Source organism: Podarcis raffonei, chromosome 6 (genome assembly GCF_027172205.1).
Source record: "Podarcis raffonei isolate rPodRaf1 chromosome 6, rPodRaf1.pri, whole genome shotgun sequence".
NCBI classification, from domain to species: domain Eukaryota; kingdom Metazoa; phylum Chordata; class Lepidosauria; order Squamata; family Lacertidae; genus Podarcis; species Podarcis raffonei.
Genome location: NC_070607.1, coordinates 20,330,556 through 20,347,228, shown reverse-complemented (window position 1 = coordinate 20,347,228; position 16,673 = coordinate 20,330,556). Strand labels below are relative to the sequence as shown.

The window sequence follows — 16,673 nt, the reverse complement described above, 5'->3', positions numbered from 1 at the left end:
TATCAGCCTTGTGTTGTGGCAATCCCTCCGAGGGTAGAAAGCTGGAATATAGAAAGTTCCTGTCTCCAAGACTGATGATGAGCCATCCTGATCTAATAGGTGCTGCAGGAGTCAATACAAATAATGGGAGCCAGTTGTGATGGTACAATGACAAGAGGTTCTGCTTGGTAGCGAACAAGGAGGTTGCATTAGCTGTATCAGTCTCAAGGATGGACATGGTAGCCAGAGTGTTATATTAGCCAAGGAACTGAAAGCCACAACAATAGTATTAAATCTCAGTCCAAACACAAAACTGACTGAAATAATACTCTGATAAATCTTACCTCCTTGGTTCATTCTCTCTTTTCCTGTAGTACCTGGTAGTGTTCTGAACTTCGCTTTCCTCTGTAAATCACTGGAATATTATTCAAAATGTTTAAACACAGCAATTTAGACTTGAGTGACTTTATTTTTAAAACTTTGTCTCATTTTCATCAATCCTACATGGGTAAAATGTAGTTTCCCAGCATTTTAATTTGTAAAATGAGAAGTGCTGGGACTTGATTCCCTTAAGACCATGCAACCTTCCTGATGATGGGGGGCAGGGATGCAGGGGGACTATTTTGACTCCTGAAGACCTTCAGGAAAATGCATAGAATGATGGTAATATTAGTTGACTAGAAACACTTGTATTGAAAATACATTTGCAGCTTGAGCCTTGACATAAGGTAGCTTTTGACATCTACCAATATTTAGATTGGTAATTACCTCTTGTTGAGATTGTGTGAATCAGTGTTTACTTCATGGTCAGGGTTGAAAAACTTGTGTAAGTTTGAGAACAAATTCCTCTAGAAACAAAAGTGATTGGTGTTTTGTTGCTGCTGCTGCTGCTGCTGCTGCTTATTTCCTTAAATGGCTGAAAATTGCTTTCTTGTTCCACTAATGAAGGCCTTGCTATAATCTGAGTGACGCCGTTGGATACAACCCAAACTTTATTGACTATTATATATTTCTTTGCAAAAGGTATGGAAAATAAAACAGTGCAATTTGGCCTCTGATAAAATTGATTTTAAAAAAATAGAAAATCCCAAAAGATATTTAAAAGAATTTTCAGCTTGGGTAAAATATATTGATTTATTAGAAGAGGAATTTGATGCAATCACTTACCCATTCCTACTGAACTTCCGGAGCATGTCACTAGAAAATGAAATGCAAAATTACATATATATACAGCTAGAAAGAGTCATTGAACGGTGCTTTCCAAAGAGGATTTCACAATGTAACTTAGAAAAAAGCATAACCAATTTGTTTTAATTTAAAGTGATGGTTTTAACTTGAAAATTCGAAAATGCAATGAATTGGAGTTTGACTAAGATTCAGTCAATAAACATGCTTCTAAATGGGTAGAATTGCAACAATAGCTGTTTTCAGAATAAATACCAATATTACATTACCTGTCTGGAGAATGATTAGCAATTTCCCCACAAATCTGAATAATTCAGATTGGCAAGCACATGTCTGGACTGAGGGGAGGGGATCATTGACAAGCTGCTATAAGTATTTTCTAGAAATACTCCACTAGCCACTGCAGTATCGGCAGCTCTATTGTGTTTAAAGGTAGCTTACACAGAAACCATAATCCATGCAAAAACGAGTCTTGCAGGACTCTAAAGGAGAATACATTTATTTTGGCATAAGCTTTTATGGATGAGTTGATTTCATCAGATGCAACAGTGGCTAAGATGAATAAAATGGAATCATGCCCACACACCTTCAGGTAGAGACAGTTGCCATGCCACCATAACCCATCACCAAAACTGGCTGACAATGGCATGGAGATTTCATGTGATAAGAGCTCTGTGCAGTAGCCACCAAGTGTAGACTGTTTCAAGGAGTTTCCAGAGTTTCAATTTTCTTCCACTATCTTAAGGCCCAGCTTCTGTCCCCTTTTGCCATTACTGCCAAAGGCCCACAAGTCATTACCTGAATATATCTTCTTAGGACAAAATGCAGGTTTTGATCCCTCGCTATCAGTTACAGGTGACACCACAACTGTGTAGACATCGCCACAGGGTATCTCGGTAATATCACAATAAGTCAGGTCTGTGTTTGGTGTACAGGTGAAATTTCCTTTTGAGCCATAAAGATCTGTACTATAGTTGACTGAACCTTTAGATGTCCGCCAATATATTCGTATGCCATTGTTGCCCAGTCTATATAGCTTAACCCCAGAAGGGCAGCAAGCACCTAAAGGAGGAAAACAACCAAGAACAATTAATTCAGTTTGCTCATTCCTCTTGGGGGATAGACGAGAAAGTGGCCAGATTTCTTTTTTATCAATTGAAATGGAGAAAATTTTCACAATGTCCTAATCAAGTACTGTAGGTTCTCTCAAAATGTAAGCTTTTAGGAGTTGTCTAGGACAGTAAGGGACGCGGCTGTGGGTTAAACCACAGAGCCTAGGACTTGCCAATCAGAAGGTCGGCGGTTCAAATCCCCGTGACGGGGTGAACTCCCGTTGCTCGGTCCCTGCTGCTGCCAACCTAGCAGTTCGAAAGCACGTCAAAGTGCAAGTAGATAAATAGATACCGCTCCAGCGGGAAGGTAAACGGCGTTTCCATGCGCTGCTCTGGTTCGCCAGAAGCGGCTTAGTCATGCTGGCCACATGACCTGGAAGCTGTACGCCGACTCCCTTGGCCAGTAAAGCGAGATGAGCGCCGCAACCCCAGAGTCGGTCACGACTGGACCTAATGGTCATGGGTACCTTTACCTTTAGGACAGTAATCTAGGAATGGCTAGGCCCAGAAAACCGCAAGCAGCAGCAGATTCCCAGAAATGAGCTTTTTCAGCCTTCTGGTTCCCTCTGAAAAGTCTCTCAAGAGTGTCATGGGATCCTTCTGAACAGTGTAGGGTGGGATGGGGGGGGTCTGCTGTAGAAATAGGAAACTTGCCCAAAGCAAGGAGAGATGCCTCGCCTTGTTTTGCCCAATGTTGTTTCCTCTGTTCTCCACAGCATTCCATAGTCCACACCACTCAGGAGTCTTAACCCTCTGGAAAGAGGGACATGTGCAGGAAGGGATGGCAGCCCCCTTCTGCAAGCTTCCATCTAACTTCAGGATCCAAACCAATGAGCATAGTTTGAGCATTTAACATGAGGGTGGAAATGTAGAAATACCATGCTGGTACTTAAAAATACATTTTCACATACTTACTAGAAGAAAATCCATTGTATATGCAATCTGATGTTAAGCCTGTTTCACTGATCGCTTTGATAGACACACTGTAGTTGGTTCCACATGTAATGCATCCCAAGAGGCAATAGTTTTGGAGTGTGTGACACCTGGCACGTCCTTTGTGCGATTCCAGAATTGCTATGTACGTCTTTGCGCCGGTCCCAGTAGACCAGCTGATGTTTGTTACAGACTGTGTCACTTGAGTTACTGTGAGATCCACTGGGCAGCAAGGTGCTTGAAAGAAGAAAATACTTAGTAAGTGATTGTGTGTGTATTTACTCCATGCACAGAACTACATTCTTAGGTGATATTTTGGCACTTTAGTTGGAAATTTAAAATGATTCCCAATTGCCTGCATCACAAGCTTTTAACTGGTCACCATATTTTTTTACTTATTCACTGCAGTTTCTAATAGATATAAAGGACATATATCAGGTAAACGGAGAACAAATCGGGGGTTCTGTGGGGTGTCACGGACAAATAATAGGTGCAGGTATGCTGTTGCAGTACAGTCTGTAACAAAAGAAAGGAGCTTAGCACCGTAAATAATTTATGCCTTCCAAATTTCTATAGCAACCACTGATAAGGATATAAAGAAAAAGGTTCCACCAGGCAGAATAGCTGCCACCATAAATATACTGAGAATAAATATACTGTGCTGATTTTTTATATTTATTTGTTAAATACTACCCCACCCCCACTTTTTATTTCCTGCATCATATTTTTTCCCTTCAGTCACCCTAGATCAGGGATGGAGAACCTAGAACTACAACTCCCATCATCCATGACCATTGGCCATTCTGGCTGGGACTGATGGACTCCAACAGCATCTGGAGGTTCCCCATCTCTGCCCCATATGGCCCATACATGCATCAAGTGGAATAGCTGGCCCTGCTGGCAGACATAAGTCATTACTGAGACTAATTTTTATTTAATCTCCATGCAAACTATATGAATTTTTTAAAAAATACACAGAAATTTTCATTTAATTTGGAAGTTGTTTAATCATTGATCCATGATACATCTTGGGTGGGATTTAGTGACTAGACCCACTGAAATTAATGTAGTACATGAGCAGAATGGAAGGCAGGCTATAGGGGTGCCAAATTATGGCCGCACACAGAGTGCCACTGAAATCTGAAAGACTTAAGTCCACCCCTGGTACCCGAGGAGGCAGTATGAGCTGGTCCAATCGTTAACCATATTTGATCAACTGTTTGTATATACTTTGTATATCCTTTGACATACTGCAAGTACTATAACTCCCAATCTATCTTTGTGATACATAAGGAGTCATTGTTAGCCAGCAGATGTATTTGGATATGGGCGACCTTGGTTAAAACTTCAGCTCAGATGATGAGCTGCTGTCCCCTGTTATAAAAAGGGAGCGATACCTAAAAGGTAAATAACATCTCAGCAATTGTAACTTACCTGTCTCCAAAGGCACACTGTAACTAGGCAAGCTGTGACCTGCTTCTGTGCTTGCTACAGTGCTGACAGAGAACAGTGACCCACATGGAAGATTATGGATGGTGCATGAATTTCCCGAGCTTGCACAATGCCAAATTCCTGCCTCTCCTTTGGCAGTGACTGTGTACATCGCTTCATCATTATTGGCATGCCAGTGCACACTAATTACAGAAAGAGCATCCTTTGAGACACTTATTATTTCCGGACTACATGGAGCTGAAAGATTTTAGATGGAGCAAATTCAAACTGCATTCTTATTTATGGATTTTATGTTGCACTAAGACAGCTGTGGATTATTAAGAATCTATGATCTTAAAAAAAAACAGTGTTACAAAGGCTGTATCCTCTCTGTCCAAGTTTTGCTCCCCTCCCAAAACATTTCACTTAAATTTGCATGTGGGTGTATTTTCAGTCTTTAGAAAACCAACCTTGAAATAAATACATTCTCCATAGCACAATCAGTTGAAAGTCCTAAAAGGTCTTAGGGTACCAAATTAGAGGGGTTAGTAGCGGCTTAACTGCCATAATGCCATAGTGTTTTATGTGCAAACTCAGGGGCACAGGGCAACAAGTTGTTGTACAATGCTGATATATAGAGCAAGGATGGGGAACTGGGGGTTTTCTATAAGTTGTTGGACTCCTTCATTCCTGACCATTGGCCATGTTAGCAGAGGTAGGTAGAGACTGGAGCCCAGCTTCATCTGAAGGGTCAGTTTCCCATTCTTGGTACAAAGACCTGCCCAAAAACCAAAGGCATTAGATCCATGTTCTGTTTGGTTTGACAGACTAAAGTCAGGTTTTTTAAAACTCCTTTGAGACACAGTTGTTAGCAGCAGCAATGAACATTTTTATTTGAAGTTGGCAGTAAATCATACTTAGCATTTAAATTACAAGAATGGCTAGGATTGCAGCTCTAAAAGAATCAGTGACCTAAAGTTTTGCAAATCAAAATGCCTACTGGAAATGTTAATCCCAGAGTCAAAACACACAGCTGGAGTGTACTTAAGATGTCAGAACAGCACAAACAAAACCATCCTGCATATTCAGAGCTAGTGTGTTGGGGGAATGCTATCTCAAAATGTCCCTGACATGTTAGCTTTATATATGCAAAATATTTTAAATGGGAGAGCACTTAAATATTTTATCTCCCAGAAGTGCAGTCTGGGAGTGGTGCAATCCAGCAAAACATACATGAGATTGATGAGTATGCAAAACAAAACAGATCAGATTTTGAAACAGCAGTCTGAACTCAGAAATTCCACTAGATATTTCCTTCCACTCAAAACAGTATGACAAATATACTCAGTTCAGTTCCAATAGTTCCAATATATGAGTTACAATGCAGTACTGGTTCACCTTTACAGCTTGTACAGTTACTTTTTAACTTGTAAATTGAAACTTGTAAATTGTAAACTGAAATAGTACCTGTTGCCACGTGTTTAGATGTGCATGATGTATTGCTGCCTCTAATTTCACTGAATGAATAAACAGTTATATTGTACTGGGTGTTACACTGGAGTGCAGAAAGGGTGCAAACTGTCGCAGTATCATTGCATAGCAATTCGTTGGTCCAATCCACAGCTTTGGTTTCATACATTTCAGCACCACGGACAGGAGACCAAACAATCTGAACTGTATCACTGGAAATGAACACTGGGTTAACATCACTGGGGCAGCAAGGTGCTAAAGGGAAAAAAGGGGAAATGCAGCAATATTTATTTTACTATTCATTCAATTTGCATACCACCTTTCATTGGCAGATCACAGGGCGGTTCGCAACATAGAAATGCAAAATGACAACACAAAATATATAATAAAATGAAAACACAAGCAAAACAAACCAATAACACCCCTTCCCACTGACACACAGAAGGCCATAGAATGTTAATCAGCCAAACACCTGAAGAGAAACATTTTCACCTGGTGCCTAAAGATATGTAATGAAGGTGCCTGTTAAGTTGTGGGTGAACATAGCAGACAACACAGCGATTCTTCAAACAGCTCTTGTTTATTTACAGGCCAGAATTGAACTGAACTGAAGGGTTCAGCCAGCCTGCTTATATAGAGCTCCACTAGAACGCAACAGTAACCATTTTCTGTAACTATCCAATCACTGAACGTCACTTTCAATTCCTTATTTGCATATGGGGACCTGAGTGAAAACTATCTACAGTATCCCCCTGCTGGCCCAGGGTGAGAACTTCAGTACATAACACTGCCAGGCAAGCCTCCTTGGGGAGTGCATTCTACAAACGAGTTGCCACCGCAGGAACAGCCCATTCCTGTGTTGCCACCCTTTGGATCTCTCATGGAGAGGGCTCACGGAGAAGGTCTGCGTCAGTTCATAGAGAGAGAGGTGGTCCTTGAGGTATTGTAGTCCTGAGCCATTTAAGGCTCTATAGGTAAAAACCAGCACTTTGAATTGGGCCTGGAAACTAAGCGGCAGTCAGTGCAGTCAGGCCAGGATCAGTGCAATATTTAGGAATATATTAGAGGTTAACCAACTAGTTCTTGATGCAATGATTGTTATGTGAAGTCACTTGGACAAGCATCTCAAAACAGACTGGAGCCCTGGGGTCTTCATCTCTGTACTATGCTGGTAGTTTAACAGATGGACTGCTGATCCACCTTTTGCTGCACTTCAGCACCATCACTGCAGGTGGTGGGGATGCAGCTATTAACTCAGCAGGGCTCATATTATACAATACTAATAGGGTACCACCTTGTCCTATTAAGTTACTGATGGTCTGTATTTTCTGGAATGGATTCAAATACATAACAGTACAGTGGTACCTCGGGTTACATACACTTTAGGTTACAGACTCCGCTAACCCAGAAATATTACCTCGGGTTAAGAACTTTGCTTCAGGATGAGAACAGAAATCGTGCTCCGGCAGCACAGCGGCAGCGGGAGGCCCCAATAGCTAAAGTGGTGCTTCAGGTTAAGAACAGTTTCAGTTTAAGAACGGACCTCCGGAACGAATTAAGTACTTAACCCGAGGTACCACTGTACTTTAAGTTTGCAGATTGAAGTGGATGAAAGCATTCTGTCACCCTAGCAGGACAAATCCACTTCCCCCAAAATGGTCTTTTTGCAGTCTGGAAAGTGTGTTAAAAAGTCTGGGATGAGCTAACAATTAATGGGAAGAATGGATGCTCACTTAAGACTGGACAAAATCTACCCACCATGTACAGTAAGCTTTGTGCAAGCAATTCAAGATGAAAGCTGAATAAACAGGTTGTCTGGAGGAGAGATGAGACTAGCTTGGCTTCTTAGTCTGAGCCATTCATCCTTCAGGAACAGATAGTGAAGCTTTTAGAGCAGGGGTAGTCAACCTTTTTATACCTACCTCTCACTAATGCATATTTCTTGAGGGTAAAATTTCCTTACCGCCCACCAGTGCTCGGAAGGAGGATTCAGCTTGTGCTGTAGAACCCCCTACCGCTCACCTAGAACCCTGAAATGTCCACTAGTGGGCAGTAGGGACCAGGTTGACAACCCCTGTCTTAGAGTGCTAATTTTTGCTGGGTCACCTACGTGTCACCAGCCCTAACTGTTATGTAAAGATGAAGCTACTTTGTCTCATCTTGGAATCCCTTATATTCCATTTCATCTTAAAAAACATGTGAATACACAAACACACAAGCACGGAGCTATTTCACCACTCAAAGCTTGTTTCTAGCTTTATATAATGCCCATGCAGATATACCAAATATACATGCAAAAAATAAACTGGCACTTACCTGTGGTATAGTTAAATATGTCACCTAATGGACTCTGCCCTGCCTTGTTATAGGCAAAGACACTAATAAAATAGGTGAAGCCGCAGTCTGACTGGAAGTGACACTGGGTATGTGATGTGTTGCAGTGCACCTCCAAGCCATCATCGCTTTTCACAAAGACCACATAATAATCACCCAGGTCAACATCTGACCATGACACTGCCATGTAGCCTGGCTCATCCTCTTCAATTATTATACTTTCTGGAGCACAAGGGACTGAAAAGTCAAATTTTCAACAAAAATAATTTTCAGATTCTCATAGTTGAATAGTGCAGCTATTAGAAAACTCCAATAAGACAATTAGGAAATCCCCAACTGGTGCATAACCAATGGATTGCATATGCTTTTGTAGAACATCTGATCTAATAAGTCCACATGTGATGAAGGTTTCAGCTCTTGCTGTGCCCCAGAGCACATACAGCTAATTATAGTGACAGCAAAGATCAATCCATGCTGTGCAATTTGCACAGCGGATGTCATTATCAGTAGAAGTTTTTGAAGGAAAAGTTACCTGCCCTTTCCAAGGATATTAGTGATCGCACTTATGAGCAAAAGCAGCAGCACTAACCCAGAAGCAGAGGCATCTATCACAAGCCTGCCTTTATAATTTGCATTCATTTTTCAATTTAGGACCATTTCATTAAGCAGCAGCAACACTGCTGGGTATTTTGTGTGTTAGGAGGGAATCATCTACATACACATACCAAAAATCTGGGCTGCGTATTGAGAAACAGATTTGTGTGCTAAGCCTGTCTCAACACCTGAAAGGTGGAGAAGTAGGTGGAGTTTGTACCTTTTATTCCGCACCCACCTTTTGAACATTGCTGTGCAGTTTGTTTGCACATATTGATCTTGCAATCACCTTCTGATACAGAAATGACCAGAACAGGGAAAGGGTGCAGACAGGCTTGAAGACTCAGACATACATAGAGACTGCAAGGTTCAGAAATACACTGAAATCGTGAACATCTGAGCCATTTCAAAACTGACATGCAAATGAACCCAGCAAAAATGGTTCCTGATTTGCTTCCTGTTTGCAGACTTCAAATAATCTCCTTCACTTCTATGAACATAGTATAAAGACAAAGTGTCTGTCTAACCCTGCGTACTATTTCCAACAGTAGCCAGCTAGATGCCTCTCAAAGGCCCAACAGCAAGACATAAAGACAATAGCCCTCCCTCTGTTGTTTGTCCCCAGCATCCGATATTCAATTATATATACAGCAGGGGACTGGGACCAGATGGCAACATCTGGAGGACCAAAGGTTCCCCTTTCCTGAAACACAGTCACTGAAATAATAAATTACAATAAGTTATAATGGCGAATGTCTACTGAACAATGCTTTCCCCCTCCACATCTGTTCCTTAGACAAGACTGGTGAAAAGTTTCTCAAAATCAATTTCCTCTACTAAACCCATCTTTTTATAAACATCTGTTGTACACCATTTACTTGTCTTTTCCCCCTACACAATTATTTTCCTTAAAAGAAAGCAGAAACTATTATCTCTTTACCCTGACACCTATCATCCACTGGCAATTGTATTAAGCTTGTGGTATTCTTCAAAGCATACACTCCTCCATATACCATGAACAGTGCATATGAGCTGCTAAAGATCACCTACCAGTCCTGAAAGTCACAGCCTCTGTAGGTGTGCTGGAACCAGCCTCATTGCTTGCTACAACAGACAGGGAATACTCTACCCCACACTCAACGGATGGAATAGTGCAGGAACTGGACATTGTACTGCAGTTTACTCTGGAGGTGCCACTGTGGGCTGCAATGAGGTAACTGGAAGCACCTTCTGCTAGCGTGAACGAAACAGCAGCTCTCAATGCTCCACTGTCAAAAACTACTTGAACATCTCCTGGTGCATGAGGCCCTAAAACAAAACAAAACAACAAAATAAATCTCTCGAATAAAAATAAGGCTGAATGGTGTTTCAGACACAAATGGTATATATGTATCTGGATTTCTGGTGCTGATTTTATGTGCATGGTTTTATGCTTGACTTTAATAATGCACAGGGAATATATGTAACTCCTCTTTTATTAGGTCAAATCCAATGAAATCCTCATACTAGCAGAATGCTCATACAGTGGAACTCTCCTTTTTCTCCCCCATTCACTGCCTGCAGCCCTCTCAAATCTGCTCCAGAGGGTTGGGGAAACCACCAGAGCAGATATCGGAGGGGTACAGCGGCGTGCAGCAGGAGGAGAGGCATGCAACGACTTCATTGGATAAAACCCACTGTCATGACTTCATTGGATAAAACCCACTGTCTCCAATGGCCAGGACAAATTCACGCAGTTACATTTGAAACTAAATAGTCATTCAAACTCTTTTCCCTTTCATTTTAAGTCCATGAGTAGTGCCATAGGTGTAAACCTTTCTTTACTGATTGTCACATTTATCTGACTCCTCCTTGACAGCAAGTGCTGCCTTGGCTTTCCAGTTTCCTCTTACTTGTTCTTTGGTTGTAGGTGAAGTCATCTCCAGGTATCCCATTGGCATCCCAAGCATGTGCCTTGATAGTATAGAGAGTTCCTGGGTCTAGACTGGAAAATATCAGGGAGTTGTTTGTGGTGTTTTCTTTCAACATGCTCCCCAAACCATCAGATCTCATGATAGACACAAAGAATCCAACAGCCATATATACAGCTCTCCAACTCACAACAATGTTGTCATAACTTTGGGAACTTGCTGTCAGGATTGGTGCAGCGAGCACTGTGAATAAGCAAAAAGATACGTTAGGTTTAGTGGGATTTTGTGCCTGTGCAGATGTGGACAATATATGATTCTATGTTTGCATCATTAGAGATGTTTCCCAGTTGATGATTTGTACTCAGGTATGCACAGCCGAGTACAAAATAAATGCATGGTTTACACCTATCAATTGTGAAGCAAACATACAAATAACCACAGTTCAGTAAACATTCCTTGTAAAATGAATGGCAGGGATGGTACAATACTTTAATTGCTGCTGCCTCCCCGTCAGACAAAAATAGATCATGAGGAGGGTCCATACAGTGGTACCTTGAGTTAAGTACTTAATTCGTTCCGGAGGTCCATTCTTAACCTGAAACTGTTCTTAACCTGAAGCACCACTTTAGCTAATGGGGCCTCCTGCTGTCGCCGTGCTGCCGGAGCACGATTTCTGTTCTTATCCTGAAGCAAAGTTCTTAACCTGAAGCACTATTTCTGGGTTAGGGGAGACTGTAACCTGAAGCGAATGTAACCTGAAGCGTATGTAACCTGAAGCGTATGTAACCCGAGGTACCACTGTATAGGGAAAATACATTCAAATGATCTCTTCCAGTGTCATATGGCTATTAATTGAACAACACTGACAATAGAAAAGACTTCTAAAAAGCTCAAAGCGGGATGGGGTGGGGTAGGTGCCTAAGTGTTAAATAATATTCACCAAGTTCCACTGTCTGGAAAGGCCTAGGGAAACAGTAGAACAGTTTCATGCTCCTTAGATGTCAAAATTTTGAAGAGGAAACAGCAAGGTTGTTGTTGTTGTTTACCTGCATCCACTGGTTTTTACAAACAAAGTTTCAAAGCAACTTCAGAAGATAGAATACAGATAAGATCAATTAAAATGCAGAGAATTTAAATCCAATACAAAATTATTAAAAACCTCATCCAACAATACAATAATGAAAAGTCCCAGCCTACCTACTAAAATATGAGAAGCACAGTAGAGGGTCACTTAATTTGCAAAGACCTGTATAATAAATATATATATTAGCCTGGTGCATAAAAACTGACAGTGAAGGTACCAAGTGTGCTTCCTTGGAGAGAGCATTCCAAAAACGGGGGGCCACCACTGTAAAGGCTCTTTCTTGCATGGTAATGATCCTGCGTCAAAAGCCAATGAGGGACCTAGAAAGATAAAAAGGAGGTATTCTCCCTGTTGATTCCAAGAAACAGAGAGCTAGTCAAGGTTATTAGTGTAGTCTTCCTTCCAAACCTAAATCAAGAAGTCAGATTAAAATGAACGAGGAAGGATGTGAAACAACTCGGTTGCGAATGTATCCTTAATACCTAACATATGCGGTGTCTAAATGAGATGAAAAGATACCTGTCTTTGCTTTCTTTGAAGGTGAAGGCTGGCTTCTTCCTCCAGTGTTTATAGATCGGATTGTGATTTTATACAGTGTAGCAGCCTTCAGCCCAGTCACAGTGCCTGGTGAGTTTGTGACTACTGTTTCAATGAATGATTCTCCATCCTGTGCTGTCAGCAGGTAACTTGAAGCCCCCGCGACAGATGCCCATTCCACTGTGATACTGTTACTCAATTTTGAATAAGCTTGTTCAATAGTCGGAATCTCAGGAGCTTAAAAAAAAACAAAAGAAGAGGAATAACATGTTGACATGCAAGGGCATGACTTTGCATAGCTGAATGTGACTGTTTATTCCCAAAGTATCAGCTTCGGAAGAACAAGGTTTTGATGGCTCTCTTTTCATTTCTCATTATTCTGTTGGTAACACATATTAGTTTAGCAGTCTCTAGTGCGAGAACAAGACAGGCAATGTGTGCCTTAAAAAATGCATTCCTCTTTGTCCTGGTGAGCACAGGAAAAGCACTTGAGCGGTATAGAATAAAACATTGCTAGGACCTGCAGGCATGCTAAGGGTTCCTAACTCACACACATCATTTAGCCAGAGGTTTTGGCACTCTGCAACTTATGGCACAGAGCCATTGTACGAGTATGACTGTATTGGCCATTGGCACAGCAGCATCTGGTACATCGCTGAATGATTTATTCATTTGGATTCGACAAAGTCATTGGGCAGTTCCAGGGATGAAGATGGGAGTCACATCTGTACTGCACTCCAATGGAATATGCTTTAGCCCCTTTGGAGCCCAGAAGGCTGGGAAATGTACAGGTCCATAGTTAAAACAGATTACACACATCAGTAGTTTTCAAACTGGGTTCTGGGAAATTATTGGAAGCCACTCAGGAGGTCCTCAGTGACAACCTCAGTAGGAAAGACAAGCTTACCTGAGGACAGCTTGCTGACCAGGAATGACCTCTGCAATGTGGAGCCACAGTGAAGTGTTGGTTGTGTTCTAGAAGAGGGACACAGTAGAATGCATGCTTTGCATGCAGAACGTCGCAGGCCCAGTCAAAAAGAATCAGGCAGCAGATAGTGGGAAAGACCTCTGCAAGAGCCTCTGGAGAGCTACTGTCAGTCAAAGTATTATGGGCTACATGGACAAATAGTCTGATCTGGGCCTGGGTAATTTGCTTGTGTCCCTGTAAGAACAGTGCTTCATGCAGTAACATTGGAAGTGGGACCTTTTACACAATGTAGAACTAAACCTATCCAAGTGTAAGAGTGAAATAAATTACTGAAGTATCCCCACTTTTAATTCAGATAAAAATTATTCAATATAAGCAGTCTGGAAGTACTGCAGTAGAGCTTTAAAAACAAAACAGGAGGAGTAAGAGCCTATAACATAGCTGTAAGTGACTTATACTCTGTTTAACTAAATTAAGAAATAACATTAAATAAAATTAAAAGGCATCTAAAATGTAAGCTTGTGTTTTGAAACACAGCCAGCAATTTCATAACAAATAAAAATTGGGTTTCAGAGAGTTTGGCAATATTACAGGAGCTGTTCTTCTGCAAGCACAACAAGCTCTTAATGAACAATATTTCCATTGTATTAAGCCAAGACATTCTTTCATTCAGTGCTATTCAGCCAGCTGGTCAGATATGTCCTCCTTTCCCACCATGTGTAAGTATGCAAAGCATTCTTTTAAAAAAATTAATAAAGAAGCATTGCTATCCATTTCTCAGATGTTGGCACAGTGATCAGAACTGTATCAGGCCTGATCCACCACATGAAAGCAGTGGAGCCATCATGGAATCCAATGGATCCCTGACTGCCTCAGTCGCTCCCTCTCTCCAACCCATTTTGGGACCTTCCACTGTGGCACTTCCACTAGTCCATTCAGTGGGCAGAAAAGGGTGCTCTGTACCAGTGGAATGGCGCCAGCCTCACTCTGTAGGCAGAGACTTGCAGGACTAGGCAGAGCAACGCCTCTGCGCAATCCAAACTCCCTCCCCCAGCCTGGTGCAAAAGGGATTTGTAATCAAATGCCCACATCTGGCAAAGTTTCACAGTGCCATTGGTGCAATCCTGCTCATAGTTAGGCTGCTTATGTCTCACTGACTTTGATAGGATTTTTAGCATGGTCCTATGCATGCATACCTAGAAGTACATCCCATGGTTGTTATACAGTGGTACCTCTGCTTACGTACTTAATTCGTTCCAGAGGTCCATTCTTAACCTGAAACTGTTCTTAACTGAAGCACCACTTTAGCTAATGGGGCCTCCCGCTGCTGCTGCGCCACCACCGCGCAATTTCTGTTCTCATCCTAAAGCAAAGTTCTTAACCCGAGGTACTATTTCTGGGTTAGCGGAGTCTGTAACCTGAAGCATATGTAACCTGAAACGTATGTAACCCGAGGTACCACTGTATACAATTTCAGCCTTATGCAGCTTGACTATATTCAGAAAAGCAGCATTTTTATTTTTATTTTTCTGTTAAAGATTCAGTAGAATATAATAATATAAGACTGAAAAAGCCTGGTAGCTTTTATTGGGACTATAGAAGAATATGTAAATCAACTCTGTTTATTAAAACCAGGAGTGGGAAACATTTTACAGCTGGGAAGACCACTTTATTTTGTGAGCAGCTTTACAAGCCGCACATGTTAGGAGCAGGCAGGTGCAGAAGCAAAAGTGGGGAGAGTAATTGGCATGACTTACCTTTGTACTGTAGGCTACATTTGAGGCATGCAAAAGCAAGAGGTTCGTTATCTCTCTCTCTCTCTCTCTCTCACTCTCTCTCACACACACACACACACACACACACACACACACACAAAACCCTCTTTCCTGGCCAGCAAGAAGGCAGTAGAACAGGGATGGCAAAGGATGGCCATCCTGATACATTTTGGCACCTGAGGTGAACCACAAAATTGTGAGGCCCCCATGCCAGGGAAGGAAGGGTAAGTGAAGGTCTACGTCAGGAACAAAGGGGAAATATCTTCATCAGGACCAAGGGGGTGAGTAAGTTCTACATTAAAAGGCAAAGGTAAAGGTCCCCTGGATGGTTAAGTCCAGTCAAAGGCGACTATGGGGTTGTAGCGCTCATCTCGCTTGCAGGCCAAGGGAGCCAGCATTTATCCACAGACAGCTTTCTGGGTCATGTGGCTAGCATGACTAAACCACTTCTGGCATAACGGGACACTGTGACAGAAACCAGAGCACACGGAAACGCTGTTTACCTTCCCGCCACAGCGGTACCTATTTATCCACTTGCACTATTGTGGTTTCGAACTGCTAGGTTGGCAGGAGCTGGGACAGAGCAATGGGAGCTCACTCCATCGCAGGGATTCGACCCGCCGACCTTCTGATCGGCAAGCCCAAGAGGCTCAGTGGTTTAGACCACAGTTTCCAAAGTTCTACATTGGGAACAAGGAGGGGGGAATCAAATCAACCTTACCCAATGGCTGTTGTGGGGTAAGGGAAAGAAGCACACTCTGAACTGTGCTAGGAGGGTCCAGCCCCCCAGGAGACCCCAGGGGACAGACCCAGCCATTTGCTCCCCAAGGGCAGGAGGAGACCATCATCTTCTCTTATTGCTATAGATTGCTATAGAGGCGGCATGGGGCTCGGGGACTCCTGAGGAAAAGGCAGATCTGGCCTGCAGCTGGAAATTGTTTAGAGGCCAGAACTGCTATCCCTGTGGATCCTGCCGCACAAGGCGGTCGCCTCACCTTGCCTCATCAGTGGGCTAGTCATGGTGTGGCCTCAGGACAGGTTGTGGCCTATGGAGAGGCCAAAAGCCAGATAGAGAGACCCCTAGGCCTGAGGCTCCCCAACTCTGTTTTAAACCATCTCATACTAACCCGTTAACTGCATAGTCTGAGCCTCAGCCAGTATAACTCCATTCTTGTCTATGGCGTCCACTTTCACAGTGTGGATTGTGTTGGGAGCTAGAGATGCAAGAGCACCTACAAGTGTGACATCACTGAAACGGGCTGACGAGGAGTGTCCCACTGTGTTCAGAGGGGTTGCCATGGCTCTGTATGAAAAGGCTCCAGGGAATTTGGGCCATTGGAGATAAACACTTCTTGACGTCACATCGTAAACGGATACAGTGAAACCTGCAAAAGTATACAC

General features: G+C 42.3%; 1 protein-coding gene across 1 annotated transcript; it reads right to left on the bottom strand.

Annotated features, from left to right (window-relative positions):
• Nucleotides 1–229: 229 nt before the first annotated feature.
• FNDC7 (fibronectin type III domain containing 7) lies at nt 230–16,673 on the bottom strand. Its single transcript, XM_053391563.1, has 11 exons — nt 16,400–16,673; nt 12,552–12,806; nt 10,931–11,191; nt 10,089–10,346; nt 8,427–8,681; nt 6,108–6,365; nt 4,644–4,898; nt 3,192–3,446; nt 1,963–2,226; nt 1,147–1,176; nt 230–394 (listed from the first exon to the last, which is right to left on the bottom strand). Exons 1-11 carry the CDS (start codon nt 16,569–16,571, stop codon nt 333–335), a joined length of 2,325 nt encoding a protein of 774 aa, XP_053247538.1. The 5' UTR covers nt 16,572–16,673; the 3' UTR covers nt 230–332.